The 15,785-nt window shown below is 40.1% G+C and overlaps 3 protein-coding genes across 4 annotated transcripts in view; all 3 read right to left on the reverse strand.

Moving 5' to 3' along the window:
• The window catches only part of LOC122323620 (tissue alpha-L-fucosidase-like), a 7,238-nt gene extending 1,136 nt beyond the window's left edge, over positions 1-6,102 (reverse strand). Inside the window, exons 1-7 of one of the 2 annotated variants that reach the window (XM_043217593.1) lie at positions 6,001-6,102; positions 2,029-2,360; positions 1,821-1,955; positions 1,074-1,211; positions 818-923; positions 527-727; positions 180-370 (exon numbers count right to left, since the gene is read on the reverse strand). In XM_043217593.1, coding sequence (XP_043073528.1) covers positions 180-370; positions 527-727; positions 818-923; positions 1,074-1,211; positions 1,821-1,955; positions 2,029-2,360; positions 6,001-6,015 — 1,118 coding nt within the window. In that variant the 5' untranslated portion in view covers positions 6,016-6,102. Of the gene's footprint in view, positions 1-179; positions 371-526; positions 728-817; positions 924-1,073; positions 1,212-1,820; positions 1,956-2,028; positions 2,536-6,000 lie in introns of those variants that run through there. The other variant, XM_043217592.1, reaches the window with a different exon arrangement.
• LOC122323621 (tissue alpha-L-fucosidase-like) lies at positions 3,459-6,015 on the reverse strand. The gene is made up of 8 exons (XM_043217594.1): positions 5,669-6,015; positions 5,458-5,592; positions 5,076-5,213; positions 4,808-4,913; positions 4,517-4,717; positions 4,170-4,360; positions 3,810-3,909; positions 3,459-3,730 (listed from the first exon to the last, which is right to left on the reverse strand). Exons 1-8 carry the CDS (start codon positions 6,013-6,015, stop codon positions 3,602-3,604), a joined length of 1,347 nt encoding a protein of 448 aa, XP_043073529.1. The 3' UTR covers positions 3,459-3,601.
• Positions 6,103-6,811: 709 nt separating the features above from the next.
• zbtb8b (zinc finger and BTB domain containing 8B) lies at positions 6,812-11,132 on the reverse strand. The gene is made up of 4 exons (XM_043217591.1): positions 10,840-11,132; positions 8,981-10,026; positions 8,617-8,774; positions 6,812-7,468 (listed from the first exon to the last, which is right to left on the reverse strand). The coding sequence occupies exons 2-4, from the start codon at positions 9,996-9,998 to the stop codon at positions 7,163-7,165; spliced, it is 1,482 nt and encodes a 493-aa protein (XP_043073526.1). The 5' UTR covers positions 9,999-10,026; positions 10,840-11,132; the 3' UTR covers positions 6,812-7,162.
• Positions 11,133-15,785: the final 4,653 nt, after the last annotated feature.

Genomic DNA, 15,785 nt, shown 5'->3' on the forward strand with positions numbered 1-15,785 from the left:
CCATTACAATTGGCCTTATTTTAAGCAGCAATTCACAAACCCTTAAATATAACTTTCTCACATGGCTTCTGTTATACATATATGGAGGTCTCTACGTGACCCCTTTTCACTTCGACCACAACTGAATTTTCTAAAAGTCTTTCAGACAAATAAAAGGACATTTAAAAACATCAACACACCAAACGGGAACTGTAGCATTCTCGGCCTGAACTCTCCAAGGCTTGGTTGCATAGATAGCTTCACCATTGACCTTCAGCCAGGCTCCAATCCCTCGGAGACGTTCCTCAAAGACAGGTGCAATCATGCCGTCTGATGTGGGCCCCACATTCAACAGATAATTCCCTCCTAATGCCACCACATAGACCATGTCCTGTGATCACAAAATATGAGTAATTAGGCCCCCTATGAACTTGCATAAGCTTTAGGATCAATGTTTTATTATGTAATACATTTTTTACAACACAAGAATCTAGTAATAGCATCTATTGTAAGGCAAGAACTTGTGTCTGTTAGCAACACATCTCACCTTTATAATGGACGGTAGATCCATCAGTTCGCTAAGCTTCATATTTCGGCGATAACCCCATGATATTGTGTCCACTGACTGGCATTTCTCCCACTTGTGATTGGGCAGCTGTCCAGGAGTGAACTTGTCAGCACAGTTGTAATAGCCTCCGTGTTTACAGTAACAGCCCGCCCCCCATCTGTCATTGGTCACCACCACATCCTGTAAAGAGTTAAATAATGCAGGCGATTACCATTTGAACCACAATCGGAGACTGTTTTAAAATAAGAACAACGTGATGCATGATCTCACTTTGACCGGACTGTCGTTGTAGAGCCAGGCCAGGAATCCTGTCGAGTTCCAGTAAGTGTCAGGTGCTTCCCAGTCCCCATCTGACCAAATCAAGTCTGGCTTGTACCTGAATCATCAAAAACATCACCAGTTAATGTCACACCATATACTGTATAAAGACTATAAAGGCTGACCTTTACACAGACAAACAACAGACAAATCAGGCTTATGTCATAAAAAATGCTTTTTATTCTCACCCTGACACATGCAGATTTACCTTTTAACCAGTTCGTAGAGCTCTGGCATGGTCTTTTTTTCAACAAAATCCTGGGTCTTGAAACCAGACTGCTTGTCGCTCAGGTAGATGGGATTGAACCATTCATACAGCGAATGGTAGAGTCCATAATGCAGAGACCTAAATTCAACATTTTTGTTGAAAGAAATGCAGTTGTACTGACATTGCATTATTTAAATGTAAGAGCAGACACGGCCAGCGTTAACTTGAATGTGCAGGACGTCCTGTATCATATACACAGAATGCATGTTTGTGCAATAAAATGTAAAATAATAAACCAGAATTACGTTTGCAATGCTATTATTAATTCATTAATTCAAAGTTCAAAGAAGGGCTTTCTATGTTATGTTTTGTTAACCATTAGAGCGCTGTCACAAAATGATACAAATAGTTAGCTATATTAATATAGATATTTTTTTAAATGTGCTCTATTTAGAAAAATATAATTTTATTAAGTCAAATAATATCAGTTTCCAAATATTAGATAGGCCTATGATTCTTTTGTCTCTATAAAGATCAACATTACGAAAGTCTTTGTTATTGAACAGGCTAACTGATGTAATAATTGATAAATACACTAAGTTATACGATTCATTTTGTTGTAACATGTACGAGGTAGCCTATGCATGTTTTGTTATAATTTTTCACGATGGAAAAAAAAAGGAAGTGGCTTATTTCCGGTTGAAAAGATAACATATAGTTTGTTACTATTAGCCTGCCGTGCAATACCTCCTTCTTATCGCATCGCCCAGATCTCCAACCAGATCCCTGTGAGGTCCATTATCAACAGAATTCCAATTCCAGGAGGTCGGGGACCCCCAGTTTGTGAACCCCTCGTGGTGTTTGGACGTGAGGACCACGTACCTGCTCAGAACGAGAAGAATAAATAAAAACAACCCAGGAAGCATCGCCGCAAACCCACATGTTAAGCGCATACTTCGCTCCTGAAGCTTCGAAGATATCAGCCCACTGGTCAGGATCGAAAAACTGCGCGTGGAAATCAGGTGCGAAGTCTGCATATCTGAATCCAAGCGGGTAGTTTTTGGTCATGAACAGGATGTATTCAGGTTTTAGTGCGATCTTCCAGTAATACCAGAACCACTCGCTGCCGAACGCGGGCACCGAAAACACCCCCCAGTGAACGAAGATCCCGAACTTCACCTCGTCGTACCATTCAGGAATAGGTCTGGAGTCCAAACTGGTCCAGTCGGGCGTGTATCGAGTCCCGAGGGACGCAGAGCATGATAGCAGACAAAGAAACAGCGATATCTGACTGGCTTGCATGATCGATCACAAGCGAGACTCACAGACGCGCAAGCCTGTGATCAGCAGAAGCGACTCTAAAGCGAGAAAGTTAGCGTGCACTGACTTAATCACTAAAAGAGAGCTTTCTGCTGACATCAGGTTTGTATTTCCTGGTTTATCATACGCCATTCAACATGTGACTACAGCACATGACTTACCTGCGAAACCATTTGCCTTAAGGAAAGGGGAACCCGATAAATCTTCACATTTGCTCGGTTAATAGCACTACCGTGGGAGAAAAAAAAAACTATTTCGGTTCTCGTCCGCATTGTTCATGGCTTCTGTAAATGTTTGCTTTTGTGAAAGGGGAAATGAACGTTTTACTTCAACATTTCAAAACGATTTTTTTAACTAGCTTTTCTTAAAGAGAACATGGAGTAAAAAAAATGCAACATGCTTTTTGGTTAGTTGCAAAAGTAAAATTAAAGTCTACGAACGATGCACATTAAAAGTCTACATAAATATAACTCAATGTATATAACAATAATTCGGATCACAATTGCGGCATTATTTCAGTCCTTGCAGGATGTGGTAAAAAAAAAAACATTGTAGAGATGGTTTCAAAATGTTTAACATTACCCTTCGGCAACAGAAAGTACTCATCATAACACAATGATATGACATATCACAAATGATATGAGACGACTAAATTGGTCCCTTTAAGGCAGATCACCTAAAAAAATATATATATATTTTTTTTTGGATAAGCCACTGCAAATTTGTACTAAACCCAAACGTACACTGTTGTTTCTCATTCCAGTACATTTTTATTTGACATTTAAAAATATTTTCTGTTTCAATAATATTAATGCATTTGCAACAAATAAAAATAGCTTTGCAACTTTCTGCTCATCATACCCAACACTAATAACACTTGCCTCCTTTCACCATAAACACGGCCCAGTTAGTCTAATTAAACTGGTTTTAGATAAATGCTTAGATGACATTAGCTTCCGCTGAAACGGCGATTCAGTTTTTAAGTATGGGTTCCGAGGCATTTCTTAAGCCATGTTATATCAAGTTATAACAAGCAAAATAAAGAATCTTAAAAATCACAACTGGTTTTGATATTTCATTCAGTTGGTCTGTTTTTATTGTGCAGTCAAATACAAAAAACTTGATTTATACGAAACATTAAAACATTTATACAAAACTTTGTAAAATCATTACAATTTATTAAAATCTACAAAACAGTGTTTAAGGCTTCATGCCACCTCATCCAGTTTGAGGGTCCAGGCATCAGCGGGTGTGAAAGGCAGATCAGGCAGCAGAACAATCAGTCCTGAATGTAGAGGAGCCCATTTCAGAGGCTCTGGGCTCCCCAACAAAGTCACCTGAACAGAGATGAAATGCATTTTATGGTACAAAAATTAAATTTTATTCTTAAATTGTCATGTATTTATTAATATTTACCACTGTATTGTTGGAGGTTTTGGGCGCAGAAAGCGTAAAGGAGTTCTGCATGGGATTGGAGGTGAAGATCGCATACACTGTGCTGCTTTTTGACGTATACCTGGAATTTAAGAAAAATTTAAAGACTGGACGAACATTCAGAGAAGGAAGCAAGAATATGATGGACTCGTCTTACAGGAATTCAAGCTGCTTAAAAAAAAACAAACAGATCTAAAAGTATTCAAATATTTTATGCTAAAGATACGATCAGTTTAAGTAGAAGTTTTTTTTGTTCACAGGGCTAAGCAGTACCTAGTAGTTCGATTTAAGTTTTTCAAAAGGAACAGAAAGACAAAAGGACATTTAAAAACATCAACACACCAAACGGGAACTGTAGCATTCTCGGCCTGAACTCTCCAAGGCTTGGTTGCATAGATAGCTTCACCATTGACCTTCAGCCAGGCTCCAATCCCTCGGAGACGTTCCTCAAAGACAGGTGCAATCATGCCGTCTGATGTGGGCCCCACATTCAACAGATAATTCCCTCCTAATGCCACCACATAGACCATGTCCTGTGATCACAAAATATGAGTAATTAGGCCCCCTATGAACTTGCATAAGCTTTAGGATCAATGTTTTATTATGCTATACATTATTTACAACACAAGAATCTAGTAATAGCATCTATTGTAAGGCAAGAACTTGTGTCTGTTAGCAACACATCTCACCTTTATAATGGACGGTAGATCCATCAGTTCGCTAAGCTTCATATTTCGGCGATACCCCCATGATATTGTGTCCACTGACTGGCATTTCTCCCACTTGTGATTGGGCAGCTGTCCAGGAGTGAACTTGTCAGCACAGTTGTAATAGCCTCCGTGTTTACAGTAACAGCCCGCCCCCCATCTGTCATTGGTCACCACCACATCCTGTAAAGAGTTAAATAATGCAGGCGATTACCATTTGAACCACAATCGGAGACTGTTTTAAAATAAGAACAACGTGATGCATGATCTCACTTTGACCGGACTGTCGTTGTAGAGCCAGGCCAGGAATCCTGTCGAGTTCCAATAAGTGTCAGGTGCTTCCCAGTCCCCATCTGACCAAATCAAGTCTGGCTTGTACCTGAATCATCAAAAACATCACCAGTTAATGTCACACCATATATGTAGACTGTAAATACCGATCTTTGCACAGACAAACACAACAGACAAGTCAGTCTTGTGTCATAAACGATTGCTCTTCGCTCTCCATCCCCATATCATCACATGACTGATCCAGATTTACCTGTTGACCAATTCGTGGAGCTCTGGCATGGCTTTTTTTTCAACATAATCCTGGGTCTTGAAACCAGACTGCTTGTCGCTCAGGTAGATGGGATTGAACCATTCATACAGCGAGTTGTAGAGTCCATAATGCAGAGACCTAATGCAAAAAAAAAAAAAAGTTAGTTTATTAAACTATGGCTACCATAAAGATATTGAACATTTCCACTGCCTAAGCATGATACAACCGAAGAAATAAACTACTCAAAACCTCACTAATATGTTAATGTAGCTTTTCGAACAAGGCCAAAAGTTAATGCTTAACCCATTTGCGCTTTTCTTTGTCGATTGTTTTGATCACTGCAGAAATGATCTGGCCCCATTTAGTAAATGTAGTCAAATACCTCCTTCTTATCGCAGCGCCCAGATCTCCAACCAGATCCCTGTGAGGTCCATTATCAACAGAATTCCAATTCCAGGAGTACGGGGACCCCCAGTTTGTGAACCCCTCGTGGTGTTTGTTTGTGAGGACCACGTATCTGAAAGGAGAATGACAAGTGAAAGCACGACTCGAGAACAAATCACCGCAAACCCGTATCTGTCTTAAATACGTACTTTGCTCCTGAAGCTTCGAAGATATCAGCCCACTCGTCAGGATCGAAAAACTGCGCGTGGAAATAAGGTGCGAAGTCTGCATAGCTGAATCCAGGAGGGTAGTTTTTGGTCATGAACTGGACATAGCTGGGGTTTTGCGAGCCCTTCCAGTACCACCAGAACCACTCGCTGCCGAACGCGGGCACCGAAAACACCCCCCAGTGAACGAAGATCCCGAACTTCACCTCGTCGTACCATTCAGGAATAGGTCTGGAGTCCAAACTGGTCCAGTCGGGCGTGTATCGAGTCCCGAGGGACGCAGAGCATGATAGCAGACAAAGAAACAGCGATATCTGACTGGCTTGCATGATCGATCACAAGCGAGACTCACAGACCTGAGCGCGTGCGATGTGACCAGTATGACCAGGTGAATCTAAAGCATTAATGTCAGTATGCGCCCACTTCCGCACTATATATATTTCTACCGGCGAAACAAAACCCGAACAACCTGTTCGTTTCCTGGTTTATCATATGACACGAAACATGTGACTACGACACATGACATCGTTACCTGCAAAACAACTCGCCACAAGAGACAGGAACGGTCCTTCAGGGGTTTATTAAAACAATGCTTTGAATTGAACTACACTCCTCGGCTTCTTGTATGTTTTGATTCGCTGAAAGAACCGGCTCGTTCGAATCATTTATAGAGCTTATCAGAGTTTCGGTTCCCATCCTTTGGTAAACAAGAGAAATGCCATTTATTTGCTTATTTAAAAAAAAAAAATGTATCTGAAAAGAAAATACAAAGTCAATGGAAAAAAGCAAAGCAGTAGTAGAGTAGCCTAGCAATAAAGTAGAAGTATAATCTAAACAATAAGGTCTCGCAATTATTAGACAAATATTTTATGTTCTGTCTTGCATTGTAAAGCATGGTCGAAATATGCCTGTATATATAGTAATGTTGTATTTGTATTTGCATTACCTCAGCCTTCCAAAAAAAAAAAAAAAAAAAAAAAAAATTGTTGAATAAGTTGAATAACCTAAATAGCCAGTAATCTTTTTAGGTTCTTGATGTTTTTCTTTTTGTATATGATACTCATAACACCTTATCAACTTAATTAGCAAGACCACTGAAATAGTCCCTGAAAGCATTTAAGGCAGTTCACTTTAAAGCATAAAAATATTTATTCACACAATTTCCACATCACATTAAAATCTGTTGTGGCCTCATTGTCATACAGCAAAATAGGATCATAAACCATCATTAGCCAGTGCAGATTTTTACAAACAATGTTTGACAGCTTTCCCAGCTGTGTAGTGTTCCCCATTAATCTTTTAATGGCACAAGATGATTAACCATCTTTTCTAAGCCACAAATAATATGTAGGAAAAGTGACTAAACTGGTAGTTTGTTACCGGTAGAATGTTGGACACTCCCTCTTTTAGTCTCTTACGTACTCCCATTATTGTCACTCGTTTGGTCAGGATCCAAGAGCACCTGTGGAAATTAATCTACAATAGAGTGCCATTTTCTGAAAGCTGCTTTGCTACATTCTGTTTATCATCCTGTTCAGCAGTGCTAGCATTTGCCTCCGCTTCATCCCCTTCCACCATAAACACAGGCCAGTCAGAGTCTCTAGTGCCCCTCTCCATAGATTCAGACTGGATGCTGAGGCTCATGGAGGAGGGATCTTCATTGGTTGTAGTGACAAATGTGCAGCCATCACAAAGTCCAAATCGCTTCATGCCCTGGGACACAATGCCTGAAAAAACTCGACGACAGCCTTTGCACACAATGGGCCAGGTAGAGCGATGGACCTTCAAAACAAAAAATATACGTCAATGAACTTTAAGTTTCACATATATATTATATATATATATATATATAAAAGCAATTATTACTTGATGGTTGTGCAAAAACTAATGTAAAGGCTAAGCAATAATATGGAGACTTATATATTTAATGACATCCATCTCATTTTTTTTCAAAAGATATGTTTTTTTAGTGTAGTGCATTTGCATTAATGCATCACAAAAACAAATGAATACGATTACTTTCATAAAAGAAAATTTTCAGTTTGCTTGTTACTTATTTAACTACAATTAAATTCCACACACACACACACACACTTTATTTTTATATATTTAAAAAACATCATAAAATAATATACTTTTAAGTGTGAGCAATTACACAAATTCCCTTGAATATTTTCAAAAATGCTTAACTAAAGTGCCAAAGATCTGTAGAACAGTGATCGCTGCAAACAAAGGATTCCTAAATTAATGATATTTTTGATTGATAGAACAATCAAATCGTACATGTAAAATAATAAAACAATGTTATGAGACTGATAACACTACAGCACCTGTAAAACAACAATAACTGTAATACACTACACATGCAATGCAGTCTTGGTGTATTGTTGTATAATTTAATATATCAGCCAGTGATATATTAGAAGTTGAAAATATAGTCCTAGGACCTCCAACTTTACCTCCAAACATACAATACACTCATGTAAAGCAATACAGACTATTTAGCAGATCTTGGTAAAGTGACTTTTTATATGGTTTCAAAATGTAAACTATATTATTTCCATCTGCTAATAGCAACTAAAAAGCCAAGAAAAATACTGTAAACATTAACAACATGATTTTGTTGAAAAAACGCTTTCAAGCAATGTGTACCGTGCAAAGCACATACAAATAAAATGCCTTGACTAGAATATTTTGCATAAACCACACATTTCTCTGGAATTAATAAACCACAGGTAAGGGCAGCAACAGGATTACTAAGTATATTTAACACAATATTGAGCAGACACTTGCTTATGTTCTTACTCTGGCCAGTCTACAGAACAGAAACAAACAGACTAACAGCAAGTTCAGATAAACGAAGGCAGTACTTTCAATACGGTTAAACATTAATCCTCAAATCGGCCCTTTGCTGTCTTATGAAGACTTACAGATATTGCGTGAGTGCGAAGATGTTCTTGTCTTGTGAAACGTTTGCCGCAGACCTCACAAGGATAAGGCCTTTCTCCTGTGTGGCAGCGGATGTGCCTCTTTAAAATACCCTTCTGTTTGGCCGTGTATGGGCAGAATGGACATTTGTGCAGCCTCCCTATGTAAACACACAAAATATATTATAAAACTATTTTTAAAAACAACATTCCCTGCATCCAAATACCATACTATAAGGAAATACAAACAAACAAAAAAAACCATATGAGCCAAGTAGCATGTCTGAATGCACACTATTCATAAAACTGTAAAAACAACATACTTAAAGCAAGTTACAGCATGCGATTTAAGATCAGCATCTCTCACCTGGATCATCCCCATACCAGTCATTCTGAATCTCCATCCCACAGGGCCCCGCAGGACCGAGCACATCATCCCCACGGCCGAACCCACCGACGTACCCCAAACTCTGCGAATAGTGTTCATCACGATTAGGGTTCATCCCTGCTCTGAACAGCACATCTGGAAACTGCTTCATCGGGCAGTTAGCAAACGACACGGACGAATGCTCAGTGCTTGGAGCCGGGCTAGCGTTAACAGTTCTCTCCCCATCCTGATTTGGGCCTTGGTAAAGAGTTGTGTCTTTGGATTCCCGTGAAGATTCCCCCTCCTCATCGGGGTCATACTCTATTTTGGGATGCACCAAACCTAGAAGCAATCCTGGGGTGGATGAGTTGACTAAATCTGGGCCTGGACTAATCTTCAGTGGAGCATTCATGGGAGGATGGTTGGGGAAAGCTCCTTGGGAGTTCTCCCCTTCCGAGTCTTTACTACTGGTGGCTGCTGGCATGCAGACAGCAGCTGTTGGGGCATCGTCAGGACTGAGGGCCTCGGTGACCTGACAGGTCCTTTGGTCGACATCTGAAGTGGACGCCACAGGAACACTAGCGGCTGAAACTGGATTTTCCCTACCACTGAAGTCCTTGTGTCTCTCCCTCTCCCTGTTACAGATCTCCAGGGATGACTTGATGTAACCCTTGCAAAAGTTCACCACGTCGGTCATCTGTAAGTAGCTCGCAGCTGACATTATTTCGATGACGTTGTCGCTGCGCAGGCTCAGGCGACCCGAATACAGAAAGTCTAGGATGAAGGAGAAGGCCTCGGCTGTGACGATGTCCAGGGAGGCCGTGCTGTGTCTCTGACCATTGTCCTGCAGGTAATGCACCAGCAGCGCCCGAAAATAGCCACTGCTGGCGAAGAGAATATTACGATGGGCTTTAAAAACGCGTCCCTCTACTATGATGCTGCAGTCACAGAAGAAGTCCCTCTTACGCTGTTCGTTCAGCTCAGACAAGAGCCGGGACAGGTAGGAAGGAACCTCCATATTCACTGCATTAGAGCCATGTGTTCCTCTGGAAGAATAAAGGTGAACAAATTAATAAATGCTCATGAGAAATACATTCTTTGGAATAATTCCACTCTCTATAACTCAGGGTATTTTAGCTATAAAATAGGGTAACCAGATTGTGACCAGATACGGTGACCATTTTCCAGAGGCGGTCCTGTCCCTGGAAAGGGCCTATTTTATTGGCACACGTCTTAACTACATAAGTTTGTTGAAAGTACACTATGATATGAGAATATAATAACCAAACAATTACACTCACATAAAGCATGTAATCTGTTCTGCATGTTCTACATCATACTGTTACCGAAAAACATAATAACAGTTATGCATGAAACCTACAACAATTTTATAAAGGCATAATGCACGGAAACCTAAATGCAACTTCTATTCTCTCATCTTTTCCACTGAACTAGGAAATTTCCAGTTTCCATACGAGACGTCGCGTCACATTTAGATTATATACCAATGCCATATTGTTAATTAATGCAAAGTGCATTATGCAACCATTTAAAGTGTAATGTAACGTTATTCAATATGCATGCAACTTAGTAGATTATCAATACCAATGTCACAATAATATCAAAAGATCTGAACAAAATCAAAATCGGGCTACATAACACTGGTTATAATTAATGAACAACACAAATACAATTTTGAAAACCGTTATGCTTTACAACAACTAACGTTTTTAGCAGCAGCGGCAGCAGAGGACAATAAGAAAAAGCCCACCGCGTCGTAACAAGGACGCACTCGGAACGGGGTTTTTACAAAATTGCTACAAGTCTATGATGCTAAAAACACGTTTGTTTATACTTACGTTTAGGTGTCTGTCTGATTGCTCTTCATGGTGGTCTTTTAAAAATGTCTCCCTGATTGACTGCTTCCTGATTTCTACGTTGTACTTCCTGTCGCTGCCATAGCAGCCGGCGGAGTGTTCAAATCGCTCTCCACGCCCTATATAGTGTACATCGATGCCAGCCATTCGTTCGCTGGTTTATACACTCACAATGCACATTATGCACTCATTGAGGCAAGCGAGTTTAAAGCGGACATGCAGATTGCGGTCCTGTTTCTGTCGTCCAGTGTTGTGGAGATTTTCGACTCCCTGCCAAATTATTACTCCCCCAGTTGAAATCGCTGTTAATCCTAACCCCTCCCCCTGGTCGCCGTGATTTTACCAAGACATGATCCTGGATCAGCATTTTTTTTGTTGATCCTGTATCAACAGTACTGTCCAAAAATAGCGTGATTTCACCAAGTACAAGATGTTCCTGGATCAACAATAAACAGATTTTTTTTTCTGTTTTATGATAGTCTTATGATCAGTGTTAGGTGCTTCCCTAACCCATCCTTACTAGATGTTCCTGGATCAACAAGATCCCACGCTGACTATCATTTTAGAAACATTGTTTCTTCAATAACTGCATTAAAGCGTCATTAGATTGAACTAAATTAAAATGAAACTAGATATGAATAAGGTTACAGATGTTTTTAAAATAGGCCTATAGTTAATGTGTTTTCTCTGTAGACTATGCTAGGTGGGATTTAGAAAGTTAATAGTAACAAGCAACACTTGTTCGTGTATAGCTTACAGTTATCTAATTACCTTCTTAGATTACTTTTTTTGAACATATCTCTCTGCCTGAATGATGTGCTTTAATTTGCAGAACTTATATAGTATTTCAGAAGCAAATGTTTGCTCAAAAATAAAAATTTCTCATGTCCTTTTAAAGCTGCACGACTTCCTTCATCTTGCAAAAGAAGATATTTAAAGAATGATTTTGTCTATAATTAGTGGAGTCCAAAACAACAATTCAAAGCACTAAATTAAAGTACCATGACATTTGATCTGGACTCTCTAGATGAGTATATAGTGCGTACACTAGTACTACTCTCAGTATGTACACAGTGTACTGTGGTTGTAACCTAGTCATGCTGAGTCAATGCTAGCTCACCTGCTCATCCTGTTCCTCAACTTTCCCGCCATTCCTTGTTGCTTCAAAAAAGCTATAATGCATCTAAATGATCAAGTCTACACAAAACAAGGCAATGAAGAAAGTGCAATGAGCACTATCACCAGATGAGGGAGCAAAATCCCTGAAACAGTTGGCACTGCCAAGAGCTTCAGCAAGTGCACATTTACACCGCTGTTACACAGACGACAGGGTGATGAACAGCGCCTTCACGAGAAGTAGTTTATTTTTCAGCATAGTGGTCGACCACCATTGTGAGGGCGCGATGACAATCACATCTGCTCTGAAATAGATCTGGCTCCGAGTGAGGACTGATGTCTTCACAATGCCCATATCCTAACATGCCCTGCTGCCAGCTCATGTCGGTGCATGTGCCTACCCCCATTGTCTGCAATGGAATGTGTGTTTATTTGCTCTCTTTAGCCCCGAAATAGCTGTTTTTTAACATTTGGACTGAGATAAAACAAACATGCAGTTCCTGCAGGCCGCACCGCACCCATGCATCACAATCCACAGCACTCGAAAGTGATTTTTAACACTGATGGGTCACCGGGTGAGTTATTTGTTTGCAGAATTTTCCCATGGTAAAGCCACAGCGCACAAAGGCTTCATGGTGGCCCTTCCAAACCGCAGGGTAGGCGAGTGGACATAAGCCTCCATATACCCTCTTTTGAAAATAAAATTTATAGCACCTCATAAAACTCTATTCATCCTTATAATTCCTATATACAAACCAGAGTGTTGTCCCTGAATCCTGTAAACTTGAAACTACCCTGAATCAAACGCTCAGGCTTCAAGATGGAGTGGCCCCCGAAAACGGCCAAAATAAGTGTTTGGGGTTTTTTTTAATTCTCAGACAAGGTGCCTATTAGGATGTGCATTATGAATGACAGTTGCAAGTGAATATGTTCTGGTCATCTTCTGTGAGAAGACAATGTGTTAATGTGTAAATATGGCTGCTGGAAAAAAAAATCCCAAAAATAAATTAAGTTTTGAAGTACAGTACGATTGTGATTAAATAAATGCAGATTTTTTGAGCACAAGAGTTCGTTTAAAAGCATAAAAATTCTTCATTTTTTAAAATGAAATGGAATGGGTTTGAAACTATAATATCATATCATATAATAATTCTTCTTTTCAGGTCATCATCTTCATTACATATGTCCCATTTATGTCAATAAAACACAGAGAGAGAACACAATTATTATTTTATGACTTATAGGTGTATGCTATGTGTAAGGCATAAAACTCTGTTCTTCTTTGTCATGCTTTTAAATAGAGCCTAAAACAACCAAATTTAGTGGTTTTTTATTCACTGCTTCTGGATGCGTCACGAACGGGAGACGTTCGTTTTTTTGTGCCATTTTCAGACATCCTAGGTGCTCCTACATATTAAGATTGAAGGATGCAAGTGACCATTTTCCTGTCATCGTATGCAAGGAGGCAGACAGTGCGGTTTGATGGCATGTTTCGGCACCGAGCAGGGCAAAGAGCTGCTTTTTCCCAGGCGTAGATGCACACCACGGGGATATTTAGAGCCACAGAAGAGCACTGATTAAAGAGAGAGACAATGGGGAGAGATTGCCATGACATGGTGGCATTTTCCATTCCCCAGCGCTGCCTCTCATGGGCGCAAAAACTGCGGCGTGAAACGTTTGAATTATCCCAGAATGTCAGGAATTTGTTTTGTGGCACCAGCGCAGACCCCTCACACATTGATCACGAGATCTGAGACACAGCCTTGACTGTCTCTTTTGTGCGCGTACGTGTTGTGGGTGGGTAGGTGGGTGTGTTTGTTTGAGGTGGAATGGTCATAATTCACCACAAAGGGTCTGGAGGATCTAGACATCAGATGGGGGGTGTATTTGGGGGTCTTGGTGATATGATACCACTTTCGGGGGCCTTAATAGGACCGGCGCCCCTCTGCAGTCTGAAGACACCACTCTCCTCTGTGGTCAGAAAGGAAATCTCGTCTCTCTGTAATTACCACTTAATGTCCTTGTGTCATTCGGAGACGATGTCTCATTGTGACCCGAGCGTCTTCGCTTTCTCTCCCAGGCCGACGACTGCCAGAAATAAACATCCAGCCTTTTTATTATCATTTATTTGAGGCAAAGGAGAGTAATAATTGCTGTTGCTTCGAGCACATGCTTCCGGCCACAAGCAGAGCTTTGCTGTCTAAATCAGCTGCACTCTTTGACTTCTCATTCTCATTGCCCAAGTGTTTACTCAAAGATACTATTCTCGCTGTAGTGTTGCTGCCGGCGCCATGTTCTGGAGATTTTGTATTTCACTGTGAATGTGAAACTACTTTGGTCCTCCAAAAGAGGACACAACTAGAAATCAGTGGTTAACTAGTATTTACAACAATGTTCCAGAATAAAGGGAGGCGATTTCAACTTCACAGTCTGTAAGTAAGTTGCGTTTTCTTATTAAAAGAACCTGCTACTTACTATTCAAACTCGATTTTTGAGCAGTGAATGGTAGAGCTTTTGTCGTTTCTCTGATCACGTATGCAACATGATGCTTAAAAGGGACAGTATTTAGTCATTATACATTATGTCTCCACTGGATGCAACAAATTAGAGGTTTAGAGGTTGTATGTATAAATAGACAATAGTTATTACGAATTGTAATATTTAACATTTTTACTGTTTTTACTGTATTTTTGATCAAATAAATGCAGCCTCTGTGAGTATGAGCGATTCATAATCTTTGCAATGCCAAAGTTTTTGTATATTAAAATATACATTACCATTTGTTTTGACATATCCTATCAGTGACTACAAATACTCTTCAAAATTTATGGGTTCAATTAAAAAATGAACAGCACGTGAGCCTGGAACAATTCAAAAATATACATTATGATAAAACGTTTTTCATTTTTGTACAACTGTTCCATTAACTACTACCCCAGTTCTGTCAATGACAGAACACAATGATTATATTATGACTAGTATGATAATTTGTGTCTGCTGTAAGGCAAGGATTTTGTTTGTGTTAATGTGGTGTGCGTGACAATAGTCTTGCTTGCATCTGTATTTCTGTTTGTGTCTGTGTGGTTTGGATAAGTCTGTGTCCATCCCAATGTGTGTTTGCTGTACCCAAGAGAGTGTGTGACTGCATGCTGTTGTTTGGGATTCTGCCGCCACTACCTACGGGCCGGCCGTCGCTCGGCTGCTCTGGGCTGTAATGACAGGGCCGACTGGCTGTAATTAAGTTCAAACATAGCAGCGTGGTGGACAGAGCCGGAGGCCTGCAGCCCTCAATATCATGCAGGCTGACCACAGACTGACAGCCCTCCAACACCCACCAAACACTGAAACTAAGACCAAACTAACGCTGAACTGATCCAAAACTAAGACCCGGACTAATGCCTGAATTGACATGTACTCAATAACTATCCAAAATAGATTTGAGAAAGATCTGAGCAAACAGAGCGAGATATGAAATGGTCTGCATATTCTAAACAGACATGCACATATTAAATAGTCCAAAAATCCATTACATTATTATCATCGTGTTATAGCAAAGATGGTAACTTCAAGCTGTTTTTGCTGGTTTGCGATTGGCTGTTCATCATGCATAAACTGAACAACTAGCCCATATTAGCATCTTTAGTATTTTGGGCTCTGTAAGAACGTATATCCTGAACCTTTCCTTTCATGCACACCTCCTGCACGCTCTGTATAATCTCTTCTTCTTGGAAAGCTAAAATTATCTTTCATGGGAATGCTACGACTGCTTTTCCAATGCAGTGTAATGAGTGTAAGGTCAATACATCTCAGTT

The sequence above is a fragment of the Puntigrus tetrazona genome, chromosome 19 (assembly GCF_018831695.1).
Source record: "Puntigrus tetrazona isolate hp1 chromosome 19, ASM1883169v1, whole genome shotgun sequence".
Taxonomy (NCBI): Eukaryota; Metazoa; Chordata; class Actinopteri; order Cypriniformes; family Cyprinidae; genus Puntigrus; species Puntigrus tetrazona.

Coding starts and splice junctions, on each gene's coding strand:
- zbtb8b (XM_043217591.1), bottom strand. CDS start 9,998: ATGGAGGTTCCTTCCTACCTGTCCCGGCTCTTGTCTGAGCTGAACGAA. Junction 8,775..8,980: donor CTGGTATGGGGATGATCCAG/GTGAGAGATGCT, acceptor GTGTTTACATAG/GGAGGCTGCACAAATGTCCA. Junction 7,469..8,616: donor TTCGCACTCACGCAATATCT/GTAAGTCTTCAT, acceptor TTTGTTTTGAAG/GTCCATCGCTCTACCTGGCC.
- LOC122323621 (XM_043217594.1), bottom strand. CDS start 6,015: ATGCAAGCCAGTCAGATATCGCTGTTTCTTTGTCTGCTATCATGCTCT. Junction 4,718..4,807: donor ACAACGACAGTCCGGTCAAA/GTGAGATCATGC, acceptor AACTCTTTACAG/GATGTGGTGGTGACCAATGA. Junction 3,910..4,169: donor AATGCTACAGTTCCCGTTTG/GTGTGTTGATGT, acceptor CTTAAATTCCAG/GTATACGTCAAAAAGCAGCA.